Here is a 26,093-nt window from a genome sequence, read left to right as displayed (position 1 = left end):
CCGAACCTCCCTTCGACAACCCGTTCGTCGCGAAGTCTTGAACTTTTTTTTTAATCTAGATCGCCTGCTCGTCGCCCGCGCTGAAACGTCGAATGTTGATCGCCTTCGAATCGGCAGATACGAGCGTTGCGGATGCATTCGGTGTGCACGACGCGCAATGCCCTTTTCTTCTTTTTTCGCCGTTCGCCGGGATCCTATTCTCGGTTTCCCATAGACGTCGATATCGAATATCGAATATCGATATCACGGTCTTGTAATGATACGATCCGTTATTGCATGTTGAATGTTTCGGCTACGGGAAGCGTCCTTGTTTTCGAGAAGATGCCTCCGTTCCGGTGAGCATGACGATCGTAAAGCATGACACCTCTAGGTACTAAATTCTCACACCAGCGACAACTTCCTAACGCGGTAATCCCGTCATTTCAATCATCGTGGACATCACCTTCCTTGACCGATGACCCGCTATAGACGGGGTTATAGTGGGCAATTGCTGATGAATACCTTCAACGTCTTACCGCTTTACCGCGAGAGATGAGTAGTGATGTGCTTTAGCCTGAACGGACGTAGGGCGGACTTTGGGATCGTGTCATGGTAGAGTGAAGCCGGTTTTGCCAAGACGACAATTGACTTAAAGTCTTAGTGTGAAGTTGGGCAGTAAGATGAATAGGTAGGTATGTTTGAAGTTCGCAACAGTTAACATGGATAAGATGGAATAGGTAAGCCGTTCGGATACAATGTTAGTTTTGCCTAGGTATCTCCAACGGCACTCGTAAACAGGTATACGTTCCCCACGACAGCGAGAGGTCATCACTATCTTAGTTAGGAAAACTCTCGCGTGCATCAAAACGGTCTCGCCATAAGACATATCATCTTCTAACAATTATTCCCGAATACGTATACTCGGGGTAGGATATATATCCAGGATCATCTTTGATGCATTGGCTTGCTAGAGTAAGAAAATAAGGAATGAATATGGGCTTTGTTCTAGACCAACGTGCTGTAGCGGTGTCAAAGCAATATCTTATTCTCGTGTCTTATGTAGGTACGTTTTGTGATTTCTACGGCTGTTCAATGGCGTGGCATATAGTAAGCAGTGGCTTGCAGGACAATGAATTCTTTAGTAAGTATGATCTCCTTGCTTCGATGAACAATAGGTAACCGCTACGAAGGTTATACTGCGCGTGCTTCTCTTTTGTTGCATTGTGAGGATGCCTCGTATAATGTTTCTGCGAGCTCCGTCGTATGCGGAAGCTCGATCGAACGGACACATGGGGGGATCGACGTCTCTATGGATGGAGGGATGTCCATTGCTTTGGACACGCTAGAAACTCGATCTATATCGTTTGACTGTGGATGCTGGCCACCTTATATTCGACAATATCATAGTCAAACTAGACCATGGGCGGCTAGAATGAGTACTGTGAGGATCTAGTAGAACCGAAAGATTTTCCATGAAATATCTGGAGAGATGGATGCTTCCTGAGCTTTTCTTGGAATAGTATCAGCATTGAAGCTATCGTGAACCTCATCGATATTCATTAATAAGCACCCTAGTCGGTGGGTCTTCTGAGAGCGACCGTTTTCCTTCATTGATTTTCTGATTTTAACCCTTGCATCCTTAAATTGATAAGTTCGACATAATGGTTTCGATGCTAATTAGTACTTGGCCTCTGTAAAGAAAGAGAGTTGAAGCTATTTAGGTTTCCGTAGAAGTAGCGTTTGTGTGGTAAATGTGTGTAACGATACTTTGGTACCTTGATGACGTTGAATTAGAGTGTCTACTTGGGTACAAATATATGCACAGACCAGGTGCATTGAGTGTGGATCGGTAAATACGGCGAAACAGCTTTTCCACTTCCCGCGGGGAGCTCCAAAATTTCTAGGTGGACAAGCACAATTTCGAGATCGGGATACAAGCTTCGCGACGTGACAACTCAACCAGATCTTGTCGTTTAGTCGCTTCGTTGTTTGTACAAGGTCATCATCTGTACCTTTACACCGATCTAATTCAAATACCCCAAAACAACTAGAAATTACGCTGGCACACGTCTTTCAACATGCAGGCTCCCGTTTTGGTTATGAGTGAGCCCCTCCATAATCCTTGAGCTTGCCTAGCTTCAATATACCCAGAGATAGCTGACCACAAATAATAGACACCCAAAGCGGTGAAAGGCAAACTGGCCGAAAAGCTCAGTTGTCTAACATCGCTGCCGCGAAGACGTATGACTTCTCCCCTTTACCACCCGTGCCTTGCTTTCCCCGCTAAACCCAAATTCCAGCGTCTCCGACATTATTCGATCATGTCTTGGCCCCAAGGCTATGTTAAAGATGTTGCTGGATCCTATGGGCGGTATCGTCTTGACGAACGACGGCCATGCTATCCTACGAGAAATCGAAGTATCGCACCCCGCTGCAAAGAGCATGATCGAGCTTAGCAGAACACAAGACGAGGAAGTAGGTGATGGCACAACAACCGTCATCATCATGGGTTAGTAGTCTACCATCTTATAGTTTAGACATATTTTGCATGGACTAGGTACTAATTATATAATAGCCGGTGAGATTCTAGCATATGCCCTCCCGCAACTAGAACGAAACATACATCCGGTCGTTATCATTTCCGCCTTCAAGCGTGCGCTTAAGGATGCCCTAGAGATCATCGACGAGATATCCCTGCCTATAGATATTAACGACGACAAGGCCATGTTTGGCCTCATCTCCTCTTCTATCGGTACAAAATTCGTTTCCAGATGGACAGACCTAATGTGCAGCTTAGCTCTTAATGCTGTCCGAACAGTCACCTGGGAGGCTGGAAACGGTAAGAAAGAAGTCGACATCAAGCGATATGCGCGTGTGGAGAAGGTCCCTGGTGGTGAGATTGAGGACAGCAAAGTCTTAGATGGTGTCATGCTCAACAAGGACATTACCCACCCGAAAATGCGACGGAAGATCGAGAACCCGAGAATCATCCTCTTAGATTGTCCGCTGGAGTATAAGAAGGGAGAATCTCAAACAAACATCGAGATCACAAAAGAGGATGACTGGAACCGTATCCTACAGATCGAAGAAGAGCAAGTTAAGGCTATGTGTGAGGCAATCTTGGCTTTCAAGCCTGATTTAGTCATTACTGAAAAGGGTGTTTCGGATCTCGCACAGCACTACTTCGTCAAGGCAAATGTTACCGCCCTACGCAGAGTTCGAAAGACCGACAACAACAGAATAGCTCGTGCAACTGGTGCAACTATCGTAAACCGGGTGGATGATCTCCAGGAATCTGATATTGGAACCCAGTGCGGTTTGTTCGAGATCGAGAAGATTGGTGACGAGTACTTCACCTTCCTTACCCAGTGCAAGACACCCAAGGCTTGCACAATCCTACTCCGTGGACCTTCCAAGGATATCCTAAACGAGATTGAGCGAAATCTCCAAGACGCTATGGGAGTAGCTCGCAACGTTATGTTCCACCCTAGATTATCGCCGGGTGGTGGAGCTACTGAGATGGCAGTCTCCGTACGATTAAACCAACTGGCGAGGAACATCGAAGGTGTGCAACAATGGCCATACAAGGCCGTTGCCGACGCCCTAGAAGTTATTCCTCGAACTTTAGTACAGAATGCTGGTGCTAGTCCAGTAAGAGTTCTCACTGAACTCCGCGCCAAACAAGCAGAGGGTAAGAGTTCATGGGGTATTAACGGAGATACTGGAACGATCGTGGATATGCAGGAGTACGGCATCTGGGAGCCCGAGGCGATCAAGCTTCAGAGTATCAAGACCGCCATCGAGGTAAGATTCTACGATTATTCCACGATTATGCATAAGTACTAACATTATCATAGGCTGCCTGCCTGTTATTGAGAGTTGATGACATCTGCAGCGCCAAGAAAGCACAGCAAGCCGGAGCTCCGGGACTAGGTGGCGGGGATGACTAAAGAAAAAAAGAAAAATAATTGATGAAGATGCTAAGCAAGCCCATTACACGTGGAATACTTTGAGGACATACCCCTGTACCATCAAGTGGTCTAAAATTCATGAGATAGATGGAATAGATGGCTTTGCTACCACATTGACTTAGTCATGACTTTTGTGGCACCTTATTCAGGATTGCTCTTGTTTGGTAGTACAAGATTGGTTTGCCGTAGGTGTGTTGTGTGTCCTAGAATATATGATTCAGGAGCAGGTTCCTTCGGAAATACTGTGCATCAGCCGACAGAACATTCGAAAGGGGCTATATAAGGAGAATCCCATAAATCACCGTTTTGGAAGCCGAATATTGTATCTGCTACTAGCTTACGGGTCCATACGGGTTTCGGGAAAGTATCTAAACGTGTCCTCTACCTCTCAGATTCTCGCAAGGTCTAACGCGTCATTAGAGATTCACTTCCTTCATGACCTGGAGAGTCCTCCAATAGTCCAGGAAAGGGAACGAGATCCCGTGACTCAGAAACAAACCCCATCACAGAAAAGAAGCCAATTATCATCTGAAAACCAATTATAGAATCTATTATACGAACAAAACATTTTGCTCACTTGCAAACCTTGGGGGTTTACTTCGTTGATACGCGTGTAGGTATAAAAGCCTATCGGAGTCACATTCAAGCGTTGAAGATATCTACTCCTAGACATAATGCTGGTATGATGCCATTACATCTTATATATATGATACTCGTTTGAAATTATTTTGTGCTGGTACATTCATAGATGTATGTACAGCTTGGGGCTTCTCATCTTATCTACTAGGTAATTATATCCACAGTGGGTTGGTAGGAATGATTGTGGAAGGCGGTAGACGGCGTGTGTCATGATACACTCACTACTTGGGCAACTACCTACTCTCAATTATGGTTGACTCGACCGCACTTTCCTTCAGATTGATAAACCAAAATACTTGCCATGTTTTCTGCCCACCGCCTTCCCTAGCAGCTAAGACTGAACATATCTTTCTACTTGTACACTCATCTTCCTTTCTATTTTTTCTTCCTCCTTCATACACACAAAATCTTCGTACAACTCAGTAGTAGCAAGAACAACAAATACTTTGCGCATCACAACATTCATACTACTACCACTTTTACAAAGATTTTATTTTACTTCTACCTTCACCCTACCTTTATTCTACTCTTACTCGACACCTTTACCCTATCTTACTCGACCCTCGCTCTACCTTCAAGGTTTATTCTACCTTTACTTCATCATACTTTTATTTGACCTTTACTCAACTTTCACTCAACCTCTTCATACTACCTCCATTCTACCTTCACCCTACCCTCCTCGATTTCTACTCCACTTTTACTCTACCTTCATACACTATATCATCATCTTCATACCCCTTTAGTTCTTTTATTCGATTGCATCCTGCACCTATTGCCACCATGCCTGTCTTGACTAGAAAGCGTAAGGCTGAGCTTGAGGCTGCAGAGAGAGTACCAGAACAACCGTCACCGGAAACTGAGCATGCAGCGGAGGAACATCTCTCTAAACGCCAGAAGCGTGATGATCCCTTCAAAAGAATAGACCCATTCCGCCCTCTTGTATGTATTCTCCCTTTCCTTGCTCCTCTTACAATGATTTTTCATGGTCTTGAGCGCTCTTCTTCAAGCCCACCCAAATCTTCGATTTGAAACATATTTGCGCCCTCAGAAATTATCAAATACTAATTTCTGTTGTTGCAGTCACCTCGCCCCAAGACAGTGTTGCGCCGACGCGACCAGATGAAGCTTTTCATGTTGAAGAAAAAGCCTTTCAAGCCGCAGCGTCCACTGCCTACCGTATTCTTCACCGTGCCAGAAGCTGACCCGGCCCGACAAATCTCGGCTAAGAGCCGAAGTACCAATGATGTAGACACCATCATAGCTACCAAGTCTCTCTTTGAACACGTAGAGTGAGTTTACATCTTCGCCTCCTTTGAACACAAATATGCAGCGAAATATATACTAACGAAGTGGTTTAGTAAATATGGCGTCGAAGCGATGCCGAGCCGAGAGACTCTTGAGAGCTGGCTCAGAGAGAATAAGGATGAGTTCATCCAAGCCAGGGAGAAGCGAGCTCGGCAACAACCCACCCCTACTCGCCGCATCCAGGCGGAAGGCCAGGTCATAGGCCCCATTAGACCCGAACTAGAAACTCCAGCTGCCCATCATCCAGCTGCGAGACCTCCTACAAACCAACCTGTGGCTCCGGTAGCCAACGGCGGAATAGTTCGAAGAGTGATTCGCCGTGCTCGTCGCACTGTTAATCGCCTCTTAAACAGAGCTGTGGCTGTCCTGGACGAGACTTTACCTGCAGAGACGGTTCTCGTGAGACATATACATGAAGATCATCAAGTGTGCCCCGGTCACCCACTACAACTCGTCCAGCTCGCCCGTATGGGTATAGAGCCTGAGCATGTTAGACCGATAGCACCCCCTCTAGACCCTCGCTTCTTCCACCCGAACGGACAATTGCATTCCGTCTACAAGTATCTCACCGCTCAGATTCCCCTCCCGCGACAGTGGACGAGATGGGCCTTGAACAACGGTATCACGGACGTCCCCGGACGAGGAAATATTGGCGACCATGGAACGTATGTCGCTGACGACACTTTTGACTATGACGCGTTATACCAAGCCATTCACCGTGGCCACTTCAGGACAGGGCGGATAGAGATCGATTCCCACACAGACCATTGGCCGGGGGTCGAAGGACGGAAAGATGATGTGGTCGTGGATCTCGAGTTGGATGAGTTCCGTGCACCGAAGGAGGAGGAGGAGGAGGAGGAGAAATACAGCCATCAGTTAAGGAAGGAGCAGGGTGCGCCGCCGTCGCCGTCATCGCACATGTTACCTCATGGATCACCAGGTCCGCCTCCCTCTTGCTCCACGTATCGTCTCCCAGACAGCTTCTCCGACACGACGGATTGCTCTACGACACAGGCGGATTGATCCACGACACGGGCGACGGTTTCAGACCCCGAGGGCGATGATCGCTAGACAGGCTACAACGAACGAGATTTGTCGGGCAATTCATCGCGTTATAGTAATATATCCTACCTACTCCGATTGCGCCTGTTCACCTCAAGTCTAGGACGGCGGCATAGGCTATCCCGAGTAAAGCCTTTGTAGCCGTCCGTGGTGCCTCTGTCCCCATTAACATATGGGGTTTTATAAGATACGGCAAATAATTGCCAAACGCGAACTTAATGTTTGCGCTACGGGATACGGGAGACCCTCAGGTGGCAAGGGGGTAAGTGCCATACATGTCGCCAAAAAAAAGGTGGTAGTTAATATGAAAATACGATTGCCGGGCTTGAGGTATGGCTGGATAAAACAAGGAGGGCACTTTTTCCCCCTTCTAGGAAACCATCCAGATTCCGAGTATATGGAGGAAGGAAAGGATGTACAATAATGGGAAATAAATTAGTCCATAATGGGGCTATTCCATGGCATTGGCCTAGGAGTTGTATACCCGGCTGCCTAACTTATACGTTAGAGACATATATATACTTATTCTACACCTATACAAAATGTCATTAAATGATATTGTTTGGAGGATGATGAAAGAACCCCATCAATGTGAGCACGGGCAAGGCCTTAGGTGAAGGTGACGGGCACTTGAATTAGAGGCTTGAGTCGAAATATTATATATACCAATTAACTCGATTTTTCCCTCGTGGATTTCCTTTTTTTCTTCTTTTTTCTTTACCAATAAATAATACAAAAGAAGGTTGCTACCGCAACAATAGATATTGCGCTATTGATAATCGTCATTATCCAAGACGACTGAGACCTTATAGTCTAATCTTCGCAACCGCTCCTGTTGTCGATGGCTTCGCCAGTTGGTGCCGAAGATAGCATCCAATCCTGGTCCGGAATCGTAATAAAGGAAAGAATCTAGTAGATTCCCATGGATTTGAACTTCTTCAGATGACGTGTACACAGCCTCCTGCAATGCGATTGAGGCGTGGTGGCTGATGAGATAACGGAAGTCACGTGGATTGTTGTGGGCAATTCTCGAAGTTTCAAGCTTGCTGTGGGCAATCGTTTTTCGTTGCTATTCATAAAATACGTACAAGTTCCGAAGCCGTGGAAAATCACCCATCCAAGTAGAACTAGTATGACAGCACCGACGAGTTACGACGATGGCGCCCTGGCTAGAAACCTCTAGTATGCTAGCAAGAGGATGGAAGATATCGAAGGATGTTGTCCCAGAAATACGTATACGCATAGAGGCCCAGGTGGATTGACACTTGGAAACGAGTTCAACGGCACCAACTTGTTCCCAGCTTACGTTGACGATGGCCACCCCTTCAGAAGCTTGTGGTATGCAAGCGAGAGACTCCTGGAGCAAGATTATAAACGTATAGAAGGTAATTAGATAATCGAGAATGATTATAATGAGAAGGAGAGTGATGTGGATACCTGAACAACAATAAGGCTGGATATCTACTCATAAGACCTTTTACCTTTCTTAGAATAATACACATACAAGTTCACCCCTCAGCTTAGAAGATAGCCTTGCATCCAAAGTGCTATAGGTGATACGTACGTATAAAGAAGCACGAATAATACCTAGTAGATATCGAGATATCAGCTCCATTGTAGACAAAACACACCCACACAACAAAGACTCACAAAGTGCATACCTCCTCCGCCCCTCTCTCATATTTCCTAAGAATTAATACCCAAACCCAAACCCCCTCCGTTCCCACCCCTATCTAACCGCTCCACCATCCCTTCCAAACGGCCTCCCCACAAGCCTAACACCCACAACCCCATCCCCCTCAAACCCATCAACCCACGCCTCGCCGCTCACCAGTCCCGCGTCGCGGATATGCGCGCGTAGGACATCGCGATCGCGGTCTTTCTTAGAACCTTTACTAACCCCATTTCCCCTATTCCTACTCCTACTCCTACTCCTACTCCGTCGCTGTTGCTGCCGTTCTTGCGGGTTCCGCTGCACCACTTTCTTACCGACATGATCCGTATTGGTTATATGGCGAGCAGCGCTAAAGTCATACCTAAACCGCTTGCCACGCTTATATCTCGGGTCGTCCCGCAGCCGCGCTAGCTCGGCGACGATGTATGTCGGGGCTAGGTGCGCGACGTGGTTGATGTGGAATCTGTGCTGTGGTGCTAGCGGGGATGGTTTTCTTTGTGAGGGGTTGGGTGTTTGGGGGGTGCTGTTGTTGCTACTAGAGATTGGGGGGATTTCGGCTTCGATATCGGGATCGGTGTTTTTGAAGGGGTAGGTGGAGGGGTTGCTTTTGGATGTTTTCCTTGGTGGTTTTGGATGCTCGGGATTGAGTTTATCGGTTATTGGAGCAGGAGTAGCTTCTTCATCTTGTTCCTGTCCTTGTTCCGCTGGGCTATTATGACTTTCGGTATCTTCTTGGAGATATTCGTCCAAGTGGTCTTGGTGGAAGATGATGGCTTTCTTGACGACGTCTAACTGCGCCCGTTCTTCCCTATCCGAGGGATACAGGACTGCTCCCGCGCGGCTCGGCGGATTGCGTGTCCCCTTTCGTATCCCGCTCTCCCTAGACCGGAGGGCCTGTGTGATGCCCGTCGCCCTTTGGGTTGTCCTAGTTGTCTTGATATTGAGCTTCCGACCACGGTTACGAGCGGCTATTCTCGCTTCAATGAACCACTCCTTATTTTCCTCTAGCCATGAGGCAAAAATGTCCCGAGGAGGTACTGCGTCAGGCCCATAGCGGTCTCGATGTTCTATAAGTTGTTCCAACGCTATTGTTAAAGTCTGATGAGATGAGGACTTTCGCCGAACAGTTCTCTGCTCCGTAGGTTCATCCTCTATCGGGGTAGGGTTAACGAGAGATGATCTTCTCTCATTGAATAAGTAACTTGGTCTATGATGAGACATGGTTTAGTGAAGATAAGAGAAAGTAAGGATGGTTGGATACTAGACGAGGTAAGGTAAGTACTGATGATGCTGATAAATATCTATTTATAGTTCTGTGAATTCTCAAAGGGCAGAAACACACTTAGTGAACCGTAGCTTTATGTTAACATTTCGAGAAGAAACAGATATGGCTTCATAAAAGAAATAGACCAACAGATGAAGAGTTACTCTTAGTCGTATACATGAAATCTCTCAATATGCTTCATTGAAAATCATTCATTTCGTCCATCCAGCATACCTAAAATTATCTCAAGACCTCATATTTTCCAGTCTATTCATATGCGCTAATCATAAAGGGTATCTCCAATATGTGAGAAAGAGGTAACATACATTGAAACCAACCAGACTCCGCCCTAGTAGACACTGCCTCTGATGCTCTTATCCTCGCGCTCGGCCTTGTCGATATCTTCCGCCTCATCGCCTCCATCGGATCCTTGGTCGGAGTTGTTCGGCGCATCACCAAGCTTATTAGCGTGCGCGTGTCGTGTAACCGATGGATCTCTGCCATTAAGCAACGACCTCTCACCGTTTCTAACTCGCGCGACTTTAGCAGCAAGACGTTCGCGGGCATCGTTTTCCGAGAATTCCTCCTCGCTAGCGTGCCCCGATAACGTGCCGCCGAAGTCGCGCCCAGTATGTAAAAACATCGACTTCTGTGGAGTCTTGAGCGCGTTTCGAAGCCTGTCTTCGATTGTGATATATGAAGGTGTTCCATCTGGGGAAGAAACAACCTCTTCCTGGGCCTTAATGACGTCGATGTGAGGTGCGGCTCTACCGCGAGGATCATCTGAATCGTCATCAGAGTTGTTGGGTCCTTGAACCCTCTTAGCCGGAGTACGACGACTCGCTATAGTGCCATTAACCTCAGGAACAGCATGGGCAAAACCGTTCTTCGCGCTGTCCTCGTCATGCTGCCGTAGCTCTGCTAGGTCGCGTCGTATCTTGAAATCCTTTCCATGGTTACAACCTTGAGGGCAGCCGCCCCAACGGCGTGGTGCAATCGGATGGCTGTTCTGCCTCTCTATCTTGCTTAATTCCTTCTTCCTCCCGGTATCAGTTAGTTCCTTTTCCTCTTTTGCCTTTTGGGCTTCTCTCTCACGGCGTAGTTCGGACCACGTCCTAAGCTTATTTTCCAAGTCATATTTGCCGCTGTCTAATTGCTTCTTCATGATAAGAAATTCGCAATGGTTGACATTGCGTAGATCCTCGAAGTATTCGACAGAGAAGTGATACCACTTCATTAGGAAGACACGGGACATAAGACCATGGGTTACTAATATAATGCTAGTGTTAGAGAAGGAATGACTCGCGTTATGGTTAAAAATAGTATGAGGGGATATATGGGGTTATTACGCACCTAAAACGCAGACGCTGGGGAAATCATCTTCTCCGAACTGACGCCATAGACTCTCGTTGAATCCCGATACACGGTCATAAGCGTCGGCAGCGCTCTCGCCGTTGGGAATACGATAGAAGAAGTGTCCATAATCAGCACGCTCTTGCCACATGCGTTCCATTTCGGCACTGCATGGTTGGAAGTTTCCAAAATCTTGTTCTCTCAACCGCGGCTCCTCGTACACCTTCATGTTCCTACGCTTGAAAGGTGAGGGATCAGGATCATCGGATGTTAGAGTTTCTAGAATCCCTTCGGTTGTCTCTCTCGTTCGTCGGTACGGCGAGGTATAAAATTGGAGGGTGTCGTCTGGTCGAAGCAAGGCTCGTAGCTTGAGACCAGCTTCACGAGCTTGCTGCCATCCTTCCTGGGTCAACTTGACTCTGTGATCAGGGATGGTTTGGTGAATCTCGCGGTTCTCTGTTATTCAGATATGTAAGTCTTCGGATTTGAATCTTCGGAGAAAAGTTGGTAGACGACGTACTATTGCCCTCAGACTGAGCATGTCTGATCAGTATTATAAGCCTTGGACGACCCATGATTAAAGCCCTAGCTAGATCTTAGAGATCTTTCCCTACAAAGCGCCTACGATGGCGCAATATTCTAGAGAGCGAGGCAAGATGAGTTTCGTTAGATTAGATGCTAACGAGGTTCGGGGGAGTTCGAATTTCGAGTTCGAGTTCGAGTTCGAGTTTCGAGAACTTGTCGATATTGACCGAGTTAAAAGCACCTGGAATGTTCTAAAAGTTATCGAGGTAATGTGGCAAGCTTGAGCAAGTGACTCGATCGAGTACGTCAGAAGACTGTGGGGTACGGTTAGGTAAAATGCTAGACAGAAGAGCGATTCCAAATCATGAATAGATAGGCACTCTCGTATTTAAAGTACTTTTAAATTATATGTCTCTTCTAGGTGAGTTATAAAGTGAAATAAAGTGATATAAAGTGCGGCAACACGTTGCAGACGCTGTGTTGTACAAACGACTTTCAGATGGTATATGTATTGGAAAGTATTGGGAAGTATTGGAGAGTATTGAATTGTATTGGATGTTACGATTTTACCGGATTACAAAAATGGTGATTCTTGGAAGTAGGGGGGGCAGCTGCTAACTAGGATGTTTTATCGCTGCAACTATGTTGGGCTTCTTGTTTCACTCCTGCCAACCAATTTGTTTTTGCTGTGCCGAATTGTCGGGGTCTCCCTGCTAGCCATGCGTCAAGGAAGCCTAAAACGCTCAGTCGTCTGTAAATGCTCCTCTCTGATTGGCCCCAAACAAGTTTCCCATCTGGCCGACCCCCTCCAACCGATTTCGGCTCCAGCGTTGGGCTGCACTTGGATCTGCCTTCTAGCGCAACGCTGCAGGGACGACCCGGGGTCTTCTAAGGTTATTACTCCCTACAGCCTACTGCTGTAGCCTGTACCTCTGTACTACGCAGCAATCGCAGCATGATACAATACAGTATGTACATCCGGTGAAATGTGGCGTTCCAATCCCGCTGTCCCGTTCAATCATCCAACCCACTTTTATTTTCTCTGACAGCCTCATCAGCATCGTCATCATAATCATCCCAACTCTTCTCATTTGCAGCCTTGCATCGAAGATACAAGTCGCACAAATTTTCGCGACGGCTTACAATCAATAAGGGACCGACGCATCTATTCCTTCGCGCAATCCGACCCCATCGCGCGCTTCTAGAAGCATCCAAGATCATCCTTTTCCGAACCACTCGCTCTCACCATCACGAAAAAGGCCATCGTGTCACGCCACCAACATACGACCACGTACTTCGAATCGCGAGAGCCTCCCCCAACATCCCAACTCCCGACGCAGAAACAACGACTCATCAACGACCTCGCTACCACCCGTGCGGGTAGGTGAACGGAAACGAAAGGAAAGGAAGGAGAAAAGGGGGTTGGCGCCGACTCCACAGCTCAGCTCAGCTGTCATCCGGTCTGTCTAGGCAGGGAAATAGATCCGCCTCTTAGCCTACTCCTACCTCATAGAGCTTCGAACTGCAGCCTTACTACGCACCCATCATCCCACCATGTCCGGCGAAGGCCCCGAAAGCATCCCCACATCCGCGGACCCGCGCTCCAAGCGGCCGACGAAAAAGCGCGCGTTGACACCTCTCTCCGCGCAAGCGCGCGAAGTCGAAGTCCTCTTCGCGAAGCCCGACCAAGAGATCCGGATCCCGGACTCGTCCGCCTCAACCGCGCTCACGGGGGGCAAGAGACGCGCGCTGCCGCCACCCCCGGAGATCGTGACGAATGTGCAGGGATCGAGCGCGGGAGCCGGGTCTGGCGAGTTCCACGTGTACAAGGCGAGCCGGCGGCGGGAGTACGAGCGGCTGCGACGGATGGACGAGGAGGTAGCTGACGAACGGGAGCGGGAGGACTTCGAGCGCACGCGCGAGGTGCGCGAGAAGAAGGACGATGAGAAGACGCGGAAGAATCGGGAGAAGCGCGAGAAGGCCAAGGCGAGGAAGGCGAAGGGGAAGAATGGTGGGGGAGGAGGGGGAAAGACAGCTGGTGCTGCTTCTGCGCCGGCGAAGGGTGTGAAGGCTAGGGTTGATTTGATGAGGGATAAAGGGGATGAGGCGGAGAAGACTGATGATGAAGCACCCGCGACGGGAGATGCGTCGGCGGAAGAACCGAAGGGGATTGTCATTGAGGAGGACTAAAGGATTGGAATTAATACATAGTGATACCCATCAATTCGTAGTCTACTTGGGTGCGGAAAAAAGTAATAGGGCCAGGAGTTACAGGTTGGTCGCATAAGGCATCCAATGTTAATAATTTGCCAACAGTACTGTATTCTGATAATGTAGCACCATGTGTATGTAATTACAAAAGGACATATAAAACTTGCAAAAGGTATCATAAATTACCTAAGCCCACGGTGAAACCAAGTGATATCGCTTTCGTCAACCCTTACCAACATACCAGCTAGAAGCAAAGCAGAACAAAAGAACATAGTCAAAGTCCTCGACTCCAGTGTGGGAATATGAATATCTCATCAAGGGCTTTCACGGCTGGGAAAGGAAAAAAAGCCCCTTAACCAGCCATCCCTTGAAGTCATTTCTAACTAGTGATAAAAAAAAAAGAGCTACCCTGGTTTCGCTTTTCCTCAACGAATTTCTCTATCGAACATCCCATTGTAAGCCGTGAAGTCATCATGAATGCTAGCGGAGGGATATATGAGCCGCCGTCGATTGGTTGCCGGCCTGCTTTTTGTACAAATTCCTCCTAGTAAGTAGTAAAGCATCGCCTGTCCCGTAAAAAACCCGATTGTCAACCCTGGTGGCGTCTTGGCCTTGCCCTACCTATCATAGTGGTACATGCGCCAACTGAACAGAAAATACAAATGATTTTTTTTTAAAAAATAATCTCCATCCTCGACCGCCTGACGATGCATTCGTGGTATACAACGCTGTCCTTTTTAAAAAGCTCTATCTCCTGGGAACGCCGTACAGATGCACTTATCATGTCTTAAAAAGCACCCATTTGCTACTAACTGGTCGCCGTATCATCCGGCTGATCAGAAGAACTTAGACATCGCCGTGCTGAGGTCGACAAAGTCGACCGGCTTCGTAACGTAGTCGTTGAAACCTGCGGCAGCGCATTTCTCTTGGACGTCTGACATAACATTTGCCGACAGGGCGATGATAGGCAACTTGCGTAGGTTAGCCTGCTCCTCCCATTGTCGAATTTCTCGGCAAGCTTGATAACCATCCTTGCGAGGCATATGAAGATCGCACTAATCATAACATCGTCAGTTTGTTACCATAATAGTTATTGTTCGAAGATCCCTAACTTACCAGTATTAAAGAGTAATAGTAAGGGGGCTGTGCGAACACCTTCTCGGTGCACTCCACGCCATCTGCGGCGATCTCTGCCTCGATGCCCACTTTCCTCAAATACCTGACCAACACTTTCTGGTTAACCGGATTGTCCTCGACGAGAAGAACCTTGTATCCTTTGTTTCCGATTCGCTTTTCTACGTCTAGGTAGCTCTGTTTCTGATTCTCGACCATCTGTGCGGCGCTGGAACGGTTCAAGTCAACGCTGAGGTCACGTTCTCTACCCGGATCGAAAATCACCGCAAATCGAGACGGCTTCACTGGCTTGTAAATGAACATTATTCGTTTTTCTGCCAGAAGTTGTTGGTGTTCGGCATCCGACGCTAGCTTGAGGACCGCTTGTCTCTGCACGGAATCTGTTAAGACGAGTACTGACGTCTTGCCGCCAGAGCTTGCGATTATCATATCGACGACTCCCACGATCTCTTCAGCCGAAGGAAGGTTTAGAACGATATGGGTGAAGGTGACAGATTCGTGTCCTCCGATTACCGCTTTAGCTTCCGACACGCTTGCCATAGCTGTAATCTGGTGCGGAACATCTTTCGGCAATGTCATCTCGATATGTTTTTTCGTGGCTTCCCTGCTATAAGTCTGAGGGCAAATGATGAGGATTGAATACATTGGTGGTCGGAATTGTATTAAGTCTGTGGGGAATTTAGTCCCATCCGGCGTAGGCATCATCTGGGGCGACATCTTCCCAGAAGGCATCTCAAGTTTCATCTGAGAAATGTCTTGTCCGCTAGCCTTCGCGGCTTCGCTGAAATGCGACAGGCCGACGTTCACAGATGAGACGGAGGATCGTATGGTATCCTGAGTACGGATGGAGCGGAGTGAAGGGTCTGAACTACCAGACGACTCTAGCGCTGGTGACGAAACGTCCACATCCGAGCTGGGACTAGCAGTTGAGACGGAATCCATCGTTCTGTGTAGCAAAAGTGGTTTAATGGCATGTGTCGGCTTGCCTTCCATCGGAGATCGCATAGACGCAGTCATCGGCGGAGTACTAATGACACTCGGATGGTCCTCGGAACTTGGTAGACCAAATTTAGCAGTGAATGTAAACGTCGATCCTTTTCCAGGCACAGCAGTTCCATCCATTCTCCCTCCGTGAAGTTCCACAAGCTGTCTTGAGATCACGAGGCCCAATCCACTACCACCGTGCTGGCGAGTGCTGCTCCCGTCGATCTGACTGAAGGGCTTAAAGATGAGTTCTGCCTCTTCTTTGCTGAAACCTCGTCCGGTATCGATGACCGAAAATTCCAGCATGATCTGGTGCTCACCAAGCTCGAGAGCATCGCACGCATAGACCCTACACCGGCTGAAGACCTCTCCAGCGGCAGTAAATTTGATGGCGTTGCCAATGACGTTGAGAAGTACTTGCCGAATTCGCACTTTATCCCCTTTAACCCAAGATGGTACGTTTTCTTCCACGATGTAGTTGAGTTCGAGCCGCTTAGCAATTGCCATGGTTGATACCAATTCGTTAACATCCTCGATAAGGGATCGGGTGTGAAACCATTCAAAATTGAGTTTCATCATACCGGCGTCAACCTTGGATAGGTCCAGAATATCATTTATAATCATGAGAAGGCTGTTGGCGCTGGTCTGGATTGTGTTTGTGTAATCTCTCTGCTCTTCGTTCAGTATTGTATCCTGTAAAAAGCTCACCATTCCGGATATGCCAATTAGTGGTGTGCGGATCTCGTGGGACATATTGCTTAAGAATCTGCCCTTGGATTCCATTGCTTCTTTGAGCTTCCCCTCTAACAGCTTGTGATCGTTGATATCGGTCGCCGAGCCAAAGTAGGAGCTTGCACCGCTGCCGAAAACAACGTCGTCGATCTCCACACATCTTATCAAATGCCACCGGTATTCGCCAGATTTCGATCTTAGTCGCACCTCGGTAGTATAAGAAAGCCGGCCATTGCTATCAGTCGCAACTTTAAGAATCCCCTGCCTGAATAGTTCGCCTAGGTCCGCCGTGACAAAATCACGTGCCGAAGCAGAGCTCATGTTTTGAGATAAGATTTCTGGTTGTTTTTCATAAGCGCTTGTAAGTAGCGATTTGATCCCTGTCGATGTATAATCATCGATGGATATATCTACTTTCGTCTCCTCGTTGTAATGTGTTGTCGCTGCCGAGCGCTCTGCTGGCAGCCGACATTTCGCCAGGTCATCCGGATGCACGAAGTCTATAAAACCCAGACCTAACGCATCTTCATCGCTCTGGCCGGTGTAGGATAGCCACTGCTCATTTGCAAATGTTATCCCATCGTTTTCGGTCGCGGTAAATATTATCTGGGGAATCAAATTTGCAAGTAGACGGTGCTTTGCTTCTGATATTTCGATCTCTTCTTGTCGAAGAGCCATTAATTCGGCAACTTTCTGGTCGTGAATATCCATGTACGAGCCGATGAATTGGACTATAACACCTCGTTTATCCCTCGAGGCTACCGCGCGAGCCTGATGCCACCGATATGCACCGTCGAAGCGACGAAGGCGAACGGATTGAGCAAATTGATCACCAGACCGAAGAGAGTGGCCCCAAGCACGCATGTACTCTTCGCGATCTTCAGGATGTAGACTTCCCCAAGGGTCCGCAACTAAATCTGCCAGAGTTTGACCCCTATAAGTTAAGTACCTACTATTAACCCAAACAATTTCCCCGTGTACCGGCAACGCGACAAATACATGTACTGGTAATAAGTCGAGCATTAGTCCCTTAAGGCGGTCGGAAGGCGGTAGCATAGTAACTTGTGGTGCAGATGCAGACCCAGGTCGGATTGGCGTTGGGGGCTGCGATGTAGGTTTTGTGAGGAGGGAGGTGCTAGGGGGCAATGACTGGAAGGATGATGAGAAGTCACCGCCGTATGAATGCAATAAGGTATGCCTGTGGCCGCCTGACTGCATGCTCTGGTTGGACAAACGTCTCCGACTATCATCGACGTCTTGCTGGGACTGCTGGTTCTCCACTCTAGTGTTTATATCTGAAGAGTCCTTCGATGCAGGTCTTTGTTTTGATATCTGGTTAAGAGTTGCTTCGTCGAAGACTCCGCTATTACGAGCGATGTCCGAGCCTTCGGTATCCTTCATAATTGAATTAAGATCTTGTTGATGATGTAGAAGACTTCCCGACCGCCTCAGTTGCTTGGCCATTGTAAGCCCACTTTCTTTGGTACCTGTCCTGGAAGCTCGTTGAGCTATTACCTCCGCAGGAATGTTTCCGCTTCTAGGGACCGAACTGAAGTAGCTGTCGCCCCCTGGTTGGTTGGGGCTAGCACCGGTAGTTCGCCTTTCAACAACGAGCCCGAATGAATTAGATTCCCAAAGTGGCGTTCCGCTGGGAGAGGCATTAATACTTCGGGACGGACCTGAATACTCGCTGGGGCTGGTAAGACTTCCGGTAACCGAACGTTGGGATACATCCCCAGGCGAGGGGGCATTAAGACGAGTGAGCATAATAGGGTCTGTTACTGGTCGTCCATCAGGGCCAATAGCACCGAAGCCACTCGTAGATGGTCTTTTCCGATGAATACCCATGACTTCTGTCTCAAGATTTGAATAGTGTCGACAAAGGGAAAAAGTTGCTGCTAAATGAGGTGCGAGGTGTTCGAGTGAGTGGCGCAGATTGGCGGGATATGGTATAATGGGGGTTAAGATCGACAAGATCGCAATAGGCAAATTTTTATTCTTCTTGGCTAATTCTTCGGTAGATGGACGCTCATGTAACATCGCAGGATTTACGATTGGTTCCGAGTGGCTTCGTTGAGAAGCCTTCTGTTCCAACGCAGAGGGATCTAACTTGAATTTTTGAGGTGGTTTCGATAAGAGGACATGGTTGAGGGGTATATGGAGGACAGTCCAGGAGTTATCAACACCGATGGCCTCGGGAGGTTGAGTTGATGTATAGTCGTGGGGACTCGGTCCAGGGTTGAACGACTCTTCATCGACTACAGCATCTGTGAAGAAGGGATTTTCTGAGGGGTCGGCTCGAACGGCAGGTGAAGGAGCCGGCGATTGGGACCACGGGGACGGGGGTGCTTGCTCGTATTCTTCGTACTTCGGGGTAGGAGGTCGAGGCAGAACGTCGTCGAATGTTGAATACAGACTGGGGATTTTTTTATCTACCGACAGCGATTTCCTGTTTCGACTCAGGGATCGTGGAGCGCCCGCACTGGCCAATAACGTGGATAGCTTCGTCTGGGATTCGGATCGAATAAATTTGCTTGACAATTGTTTCCTATGATCTTCCGCGGGAACAGGTTTCGCGATCTTAGATTGTTGCTGTTTCTCCTCAGAAGTTGGATCGAGATAAGGGTACGTGCGAGTTAAAGCGATCACCTTCCCTCGCTCGACAACGCGAGTGATGCCGTCATGGTCGATAAGCGGGTCGGCCTCGAAATCAAGACCTTGCAATACCTGAAGTAGACGGCCTTTACCATCCTTCGTTGGCTCCATCTTAGCCTCCCACGTCGGGACAGGCTGTTGCTCTTCGATAGCGTCATGCTCTTCAAGCGTTTGCCTATTTAACGTCGGGTGGGGTGAGGTCGGGTCTAATTTATCTGTCCCTGGGTAATAGCTTTTACTCCTTTGAACCAGACCAGGCCGTTGAGCGTTTGAGGAAGCCGTCTCCTCTGCATTTACCTCCCGGTTTCCTATTTGATCTTCATACGCGGTAAAAGAATGCCGGCTCTGTATTGCCGGCCGTGTGGGCTTGCTACCCTTATTAGGGTCCTCAGAACTCGATCTAGGCTCGGGTGGATCACCTTCGCTACAGGCGGCGGTCCCTTTTGCGAGATATACCATGCTCATGTCATCTTCCTCTAGAGCGTTATACGTGGCTTTTTGTCCCCAAGGCACATTTTCGACGTCTGTCGGGTCAGCTGGCACAGAAAGAGTTACCCTCTCGGCTTTGTAATAATCAGTCATGATCTGGACAACCGTATTCCACCATGCCTCCAAGCCGGGTTCGGCCGATAGCATTAACGATAAATCATAAAGACTAGGTGTAGGGAAATCGAGGTTCGACGGTTTGGTAGCCACGCCGGTAGGTAAGAACGTCATGGCCGATGCGGGGGTCGACGGGTCGGATCTGATTTGATCTTGCAGCACGAACCCACCAAATTGTGCGCCCGCCGGGTTGACGGCCCCGGTCGGAGGTTGTTGGTTAAGAACATGCTGCAAGTATGTCGCGGAAAAATTAGGAGTGGTCATGCGAGGGAAGGGGTAGGACGGTGTCCGAGCCGAGAAACCCGGGGTCATGCCACCGCGGACTGTCCTGTTAGATTCGGTTGAAGCGGTCGGGATATCCGAGTCAGTCGTCGTCGGGGACGGCGTGGTACTAGATTCCTCCTTTATAGGCGATACGCGCGTCTCCTCTGACGCATTTCGCGTGGGCGACGGAGAGGTTCGAACGGCTTGTTCTCGACGTTCCATTTCCTTAGCGAGTTGTGCCCGATACTCGTTAATAGATAGTTTGTTATCTATGATTTCCGGCGGATCTCCTGTAATGCTAACTTCTTTACTTTTTCTCCTTGCACCCGTGCCAGCTCCTGTCGTTCCTCTCCGTGATTCATGCTTTTCCGATTGCACATCTCTAGCGACGGATGGGGATATCCCAACACCGATCGCGTCTAACCCACCACCCTTCAAATTAACGTGATTTACGCTCGAAGATGCGAGAGTCAGCCAGGGTGCATCAGGATTCGTCGGCCCTACCGCGTTTCCTGACAAGTTTCGCATGGAATCGAAAATGTCTTCGGAGAAACTAGTCCGGAGAGGACTACTCTGTTTCTCGGTATTCAATGGTTGAAATGTAGTCGGATCATGGCCAGGGGAATAGGAGGGCGTTACGGGGTTGGGGTTACGTGGTTCGTCCGGTCCTGAGTAGTGTTGATGAGATGGCATTCCTCATTCACGGCGCCCCCATGCGGCAAAGTCGGGGACGAATCTCACTGCGTGCTCGTGATCTCGGCATTCGCATTCGTTTAATACCTATAGATTATGGGATTTATCGTCGTTATAGAGGGATATTAGAGTATACGGGCTATACAAAGCAAGCATACGACCGTGGAGAGGTGTGTTGAATTGCCGTATGTTGGTTGGGTGACAGTGAGAATAAGGATGGTGATTCTTTTTCGGCTAGGAACAGTTCAAAACCGGTAAGTGGCATCGTCTTGTGTCGATTGCAAGGCTCATCGCTAGCGGTCGGTTGGGTCACTACCTACGTCAGACAGTGCCCCTAGTGGCAGTTTGATACGGACTAGTTGCGACTCGGGTACATCCGTAGGCTGTAGGCTGGAGCACTTAGGGAGCACCTTAAGGAGCAACTTGAGCTGACCAAGACGACCAAGAAGACCAAGACCCCTAAGCTTTCGAGTCGATTTATTTTAGGTACACGTCCGATGTACGTAAGCAGAGGCGATGATGGGTTTGGTCAGGTATTCGGGTCCCCTCTCGTCTGTCTGCCGCCCTCTTTTTCCCGTTATTTCTATTTTTTATTCTTATATATTACTAGGTACCTAGGTAGGTATGTATTTCAGGTTGCAAATGGGAAAAAGGTAGGGTACGAAGAATACGGAGGGTACGAAAGTGTTTGACAGGTCAACAAGTAAATTATTAGCAGCAAGTAATAATCATGATCTACCATTACCACTGGCAGCACTGGCTAAACAGAACAAGAAAACGTCAGGCGGAAAAGGGAAAAGGGAAAGGAAGGGCATAAAAGTTGCATCGGTACATCAATACTGCGGGTACGCTAAAAATTTAAAAAGGGCAGGAAAGAGCAACATTGGCTAGTGGTGGTAGGGAATAGGGCAGTAGGGGACATGGCAGGTGGGTTTTCTGTCCACGTTGATAATTGCATCTGCTTAGACTTTCTCTGGATCCTCTCTAACCTAATCGAAGCCAATCAAGGAAAGCCTAAGAAGTAACTAGGTAGAGAACGATGGTAGGATGGTAATCTGTTTCCCCCGCCCAGCCGAAGTGTGTGAGCCAGTTCCTTCCAACTTCTGCATACCCAGCATCCAGCATACCTTGATCTTCAATTCTTCATTTACAGCCCACTGCCCACTGCCCATTGCCCATTGTCCATTGCCCACAACCCACAAAGCTCCCGGACCCTGGAAGAGAGAAACACGATTTCCATTTAACCACTTGACAACCACACCCACTCCAACCTACCACCTCTCCCACTTCTCCCACCTTCTTCTCAGCTAGACACTAAACTAGCCCTCCGCGTTCTCATATGACTTCGCCTTGTCACGAACTCGCTAGCTGCCAAGTTGCGTTACCGAAAAAAAGTCCGAGAGGTGTGTGGTATTGGTGTTTTGGTGTATCGGTGTTAGCAGTTATGTTGGTGGTATCGTAGTATCAAGGCTTTTATTTATAACCTGCGCGCACGGAGAGAGTACGAATACATCATACCGAGGACATTAAGCAGGGTCCGAAAGTCCCCTCATAATATCTATTTTATATATATTTATTATATTTTATTTTTATTATTTTCATTACAAAACAAATCATATTGTCGTTAAAGTACCTTAAGCACTGTAGGTACCTACTAACTTAGGTATATTGGAAAATCAGCACACCGCGTTTCGACGCAATATTATGTCATCGATCGAAGGAATGAAAAAATTCAGAGAAAAAAAAGCTCAAACATAAAACCTTGTCGATAATAAGAGCGGTCAAGCATGAGTATAAAGGTCACAAACGTAAATAGGGGGTGGGGTTGGAGTGAGTTCGCGGTTCTTGACCGGACGAATACCTACACGATCTTCCCGACCCCAGCCCTCCTCGAACCTAGCCAATGGTCGTAAATACAGCTGATGCAACTAAGGATCAGCTAGTTCTACTGGTGCTTTTTTGTGAGCAGATCAGGTCAATGGAGGGAATTTAAATCCAATGGGTTTTCGCTACTGAAACCTCTTTCTAACTCTCTTCTATCCTAGACTACCATTGATCCAATCCAACTTGGGATATAAGGCAAAGTACTGTAGTTCGACGCAATGCATGGGAAGTGAAGAAGCATCTCTGCAACTTTGGTAGCACAAGCCAAGTGCGTCATTGCATTGTGTACGTCATCTTACCTGCATGGATGAGGGATGGAATTTTATAATTTGTTGCACGGTTGCTAGCTGTTAACGGATAAGAATGTCCGATGGGAATTCGCGTTTAAGAATAAATGTCGAACTATGCTGCTATGTATGTTGCAGAAACTATCTCACTTCTCATGGAACTAAATGTCAAAGCTATGGAATTATGGCGTTGCTGATCCCGAAGGAACAGAGACCGTTGATACCTAAATCTTCCGGATTTCGGGGTTCTTACAACGCTGTGCAGGGCCTGCAGGGCGTGCTGGGCGTATTAATGAAGCGATTAGCAACCGATAAACCGATAGACAATACCTAGGTACGAATCAATAACAAGCGCGCTCAGAAATCATGTCATTTATATCCAAGCTTGATGAAGATTAGCATTACCAGCATACGCACATTGTTGAACACCGTGTTCATTGGATTACACTATCACAGAAACTTGCTGATACCCCGAAACTTATACATACCTTCACAGATACCTTGGTAGCAGCTTACTGTACTCCAACAGATCGCAATTCGCAACATTCACCTTTTTTTCAAACTCTCACCTGTTTCACTACTTGTATACAGTATATGATAAAACATAAGCCCATTTATCATTCCTGTGTTTCACAATGACGAAATGTGTGTCAGTTCGCGTGACACTGCAGGTAACTTCTTGGCCTATCAATTGACGTTATAAACCGAAGCGTTTTTAATGTTTTTAATGTTTGCGGCCAATAGAAACCTAACGGCATTTTTTTTAGGGGTTCAGTTACCTAAACCACTCACACGGGCCATCCATCTAGGCTAAGGTTCAGGAACCTAGGTACCTGTAGCATACCTGGCAGCTGTTACCCAGATAGGCACTTGGGTGGTATAGGAAACCTTGACAGGAAATAAGGGTCTTTCTCTTCTTTTAACCTATTACAACCAAGGAACTAGAGCAATAAAAAATCCATCAATTGATTCTTCAGCAACGAGTCGTCATCTTAGCTCTCGTATAACCCAGGTCTTCGGGATTAAGGCTCAATTTAGAGGAATCGATATCTCAAATTCTTGATTTCGATCGAGAATATCTACCCGCACATAGTATGTACTGTACCTAGGTAAGTAGGTATTTGATTCATACGAGAAAGAGATTGAGCTAGCCGAGAAAAGACAAGAAAAGACGCGTCGGCTGGTCGGGCATAAGTGACGATATTAAGATGCTCTATCATGTGCCCCAATCCCTGTATTTGGTCCTAATATTAGGATAAATACCAGGGACGCATTCGGTTCCTTGCGCAAGCAAACGACAATCACTTACAACGAACACGCAGCCTTATTCTAAAAGCGTCCTAAAATGGTCTTAGAGGAACAAGGTAGTCCCAGTATGCCCTATAACGATACAAGATTTTCAACCTCGCCGGCCGAGTCGTCCCTCTTCATGCTCGTGCCCCGTCAATCTAGTCCTCTTCAACACGCAGCCCAGCGGCTAAGAATACGTTGATGGTCACTGCTCCAGGCCCACAGCACCGCATCAATCAGGTTATTATCCACATCCCAATTAAGTACCGAGCACTGGAATGGGTCTTTTTCTCGACACGGACAATGCTTGATGAGGTTAAAGAAATGCGCTTAGGGCCGGGCACGGAACCACCACGGGTCCCATATGCAACTATCGACTTTCCACGCCTTTTGGCTTCAATATTCGATATATCGTCCACCGACGGACAGGAAATCGTACGATAAATGACAGAATCGGGATATCCATCTAAGATCATTACGGACGATCTACGTTGTCTCATACCAAGCTCTCGGGTAAGTATCATAGCCACGTTGTTAAGCGGCATCGCTAGAGAATCTAGTGAAAGTCCCAGTCGTACAAATAGGAAGATCAAGATAGGGATACGCGAGCTTTGGGACGCCCCCACCAATGCCGGTCCGTGAGTGGTCTTCCGAGATGGTTACACTACAGTGTGCGCGGAGGCGGAAAGCTCATGTGACACCGCATGAAACTATCGCATCGGGCAGCTTGTCCCTTATTAGACTAGGTACAGCCAAGCTGAAGATAGCCTCACATAAAAGCATTACTTATCGCCACTACTAGTATTCCGAAAAAAGGTCGTAAATCTATACTCATACAGTGTCATAACTAGATACCTACTCATCTAACTCATGGTCGCCACAATATCCTCAGCTCCGGAGCACTTGATATGATGTTTCTGAGGTAAGAGCGGAGTCACTAGTGATGAAGGTCCGGCCAAGAGTCAACTCCCTCATGCGCTATGACTTGACGGTAGGAGGCAAAAACTCGTGGTCTTGTGATATGCTATCACGCGGTCACGATCTACCTATGTAAGCTAAGTGCAAATCGATTCTTTGTTCTCTAGGAATGACGCTCCACTTCAGTTTACCCTCATAGATGAAGACTTGCTTCATACTTCAGATGCTGCAGCATCAGGACTTTCTTATCTGCATAGGTCCCATTTTCTTCTAAGTGCGCATATGAAGGCAGCTTGAGACAAACATGCCCAGATGTCCGAGATGGTCGATATTGGTTGGTTGGTCATCATTTGCCACGGAGGCCGCAACTAGCGTCAAGAGCTGTTAGTCTAGAACTTATGGCTTGGTGGCCTGAAAAGAAGGCTGAATATAAAAGTCCGCGTCTAATAAGGGATTGTTTAAAGACGCAGATGCATCAATATGGACTATGCCCATCGTTGCCAGCTGGTGTGAATGCACACCCATAGAAGGCAGGTAGGTAGGTAAGGGGGTATTCTGAATAGGGGTCGGAGTACCGCCCAGTCTCCCTCAGCCAACTACGTACAACCAACCATCAATTAATTTCCATTGAATACCGGGAGTACCGATGGAATTTAACTATAACT

The 26,093-nt window shown here is 47.7% G+C and overlaps 7 protein-coding genes across 7 annotated transcripts; 4 read left to right on the top strand and 3 right to left on the bottom strand.

Annotated features, from left to right (window-relative positions):
* Positions 1-2,057: 2,057 nt before the first annotated feature.
* GGS22DRAFT_191049 (T-complex protein 1) lies at positions 2,058-3,929 on the top strand (the record flags this gene model as incomplete). The annotated part of the gene is made up of 5 exons (XM_047965071.1): positions 2,058-2,082; positions 2,154-2,220; positions 2,280-2,488; positions 2,555-3,783; positions 3,837-3,929. The coding sequence occupies 5 exons, from the start codon at positions 2,058-2,060 to the stop codon at positions 3,927-3,929; spliced, it is 1,623 nt and encodes a 540-aa protein (XP_047816296.1).
* A 1,440-nt stretch (positions 3,930-5,369) lies between these two features.
* On the top strand, positions 5,370-6,917 carry GGS22DRAFT_191048 (uncharacterized protein; the record flags this gene model as incomplete). The annotated part of the gene is made up of 3 exons (XM_047965070.1): positions 5,370-5,528; positions 5,670-5,878; positions 5,948-6,917. 3 exons carry the CDS (start codon positions 5,370-5,372, stop codon positions 6,915-6,917), a joined length of 1,338 nt encoding a protein of 445 aa, XP_047816295.1.
* Positions 6,918-8,057: 1,140 nt separating this feature from the next.
* GGS22DRAFT_169463 (uncharacterized protein) lies at positions 8,058-8,470 on the top strand (the record flags this gene model as incomplete). The annotated part of the gene is made up of 1 exon (XM_047962327.1): positions 8,058-8,470. A coding segment is annotated over exon 1 (191 nt), but the record flags the coding sequence as incomplete, so codon positions are not given.
* A 212-nt stretch (positions 8,471-8,682) lies between these two features.
* Positions 8,683-10,244, bottom strand: GGS22DRAFT_169462 (uncharacterized protein; the record flags this gene model as incomplete). The annotated part of the gene is made up of 2 exons (XM_047962326.1): positions 10,222-10,244; positions 8,683-9,891 (listed from the first exon to the last, which is right to left on the bottom strand). The coding sequence occupies exon 2, from the start codon at positions 9,850-9,852 to the stop codon at positions 8,686-8,688; it is 1,167 nt and encodes a 388-aa protein (XP_047816293.1). The 5' UTR covers positions 9,853-9,891; positions 10,222-10,244.
* Positions 9,942-12,339, bottom strand: GGS22DRAFT_169461 (phosphoglycerate mutase-like protein). Its single transcript, XM_047962325.1, has 3 exons — positions 11,769-12,339; positions 11,249-11,704; positions 9,942-11,164 (listed from the first exon to the last, which is right to left on the bottom strand). The coding sequence occupies exons 1-3, from the start codon at positions 11,821-11,823 to the stop codon at positions 10,245-10,247; spliced, it is 1,431 nt and encodes a 476-aa protein (XP_047816292.1). The 5' UTR covers positions 11,824-12,339; the 3' UTR covers positions 9,942-10,244.
* A 484-nt stretch (positions 12,340-12,823) lies between these two features.
* GGS22DRAFT_169459 (uncharacterized protein) lies at positions 12,824-14,080 on the top strand. Its single transcript, XM_047962324.1, has one exon. The coding sequence runs from the start codon at positions 13,328-13,330 to the stop codon at positions 13,961-13,963; it is 636 nt and encodes a 211-aa protein (XP_047816291.1). The 5' UTR covers positions 12,824-13,327; the 3' UTR covers positions 13,964-14,080.
* A 311-nt stretch (positions 14,081-14,391) lies between these two features.
* On the bottom strand, positions 14,392-21,297 carry GGS22DRAFT_44508 (uncharacterized protein). Its single transcript, XM_047967101.1, has 2 exons — positions 15,101-21,297; positions 14,392-15,039 (listed from the first exon to the last, which is right to left on the bottom strand). Exons 1-2 carry the CDS (start codon positions 21,047-21,049, stop codon positions 14,821-14,823), a joined length of 6,168 nt encoding a protein of 2,055 aa, XP_047816290.1. The 5' UTR covers positions 21,050-21,297; the 3' UTR covers positions 14,392-14,820.
* Positions 21,298-26,093: the final 4,796 nt, after the last annotated feature.

This window comes from Annulohypoxylon maeteangense, assembly GCF_022496945.1.
Source record: "Annulohypoxylon maeteangense strain CBS 123835 unplaced genomic scaffold GGS22scaffold_15, whole genome shotgun sequence".
NCBI lineage: Eukaryota > Fungi > Ascomycota > Sordariomycetes > Xylariales > Hypoxylaceae > Annulohypoxylon > Annulohypoxylon maeteangense.
Note: the sequence above shows the minus strand (reverse complement) of the source record. Positions and strands in the feature narration are given on the sequence as shown.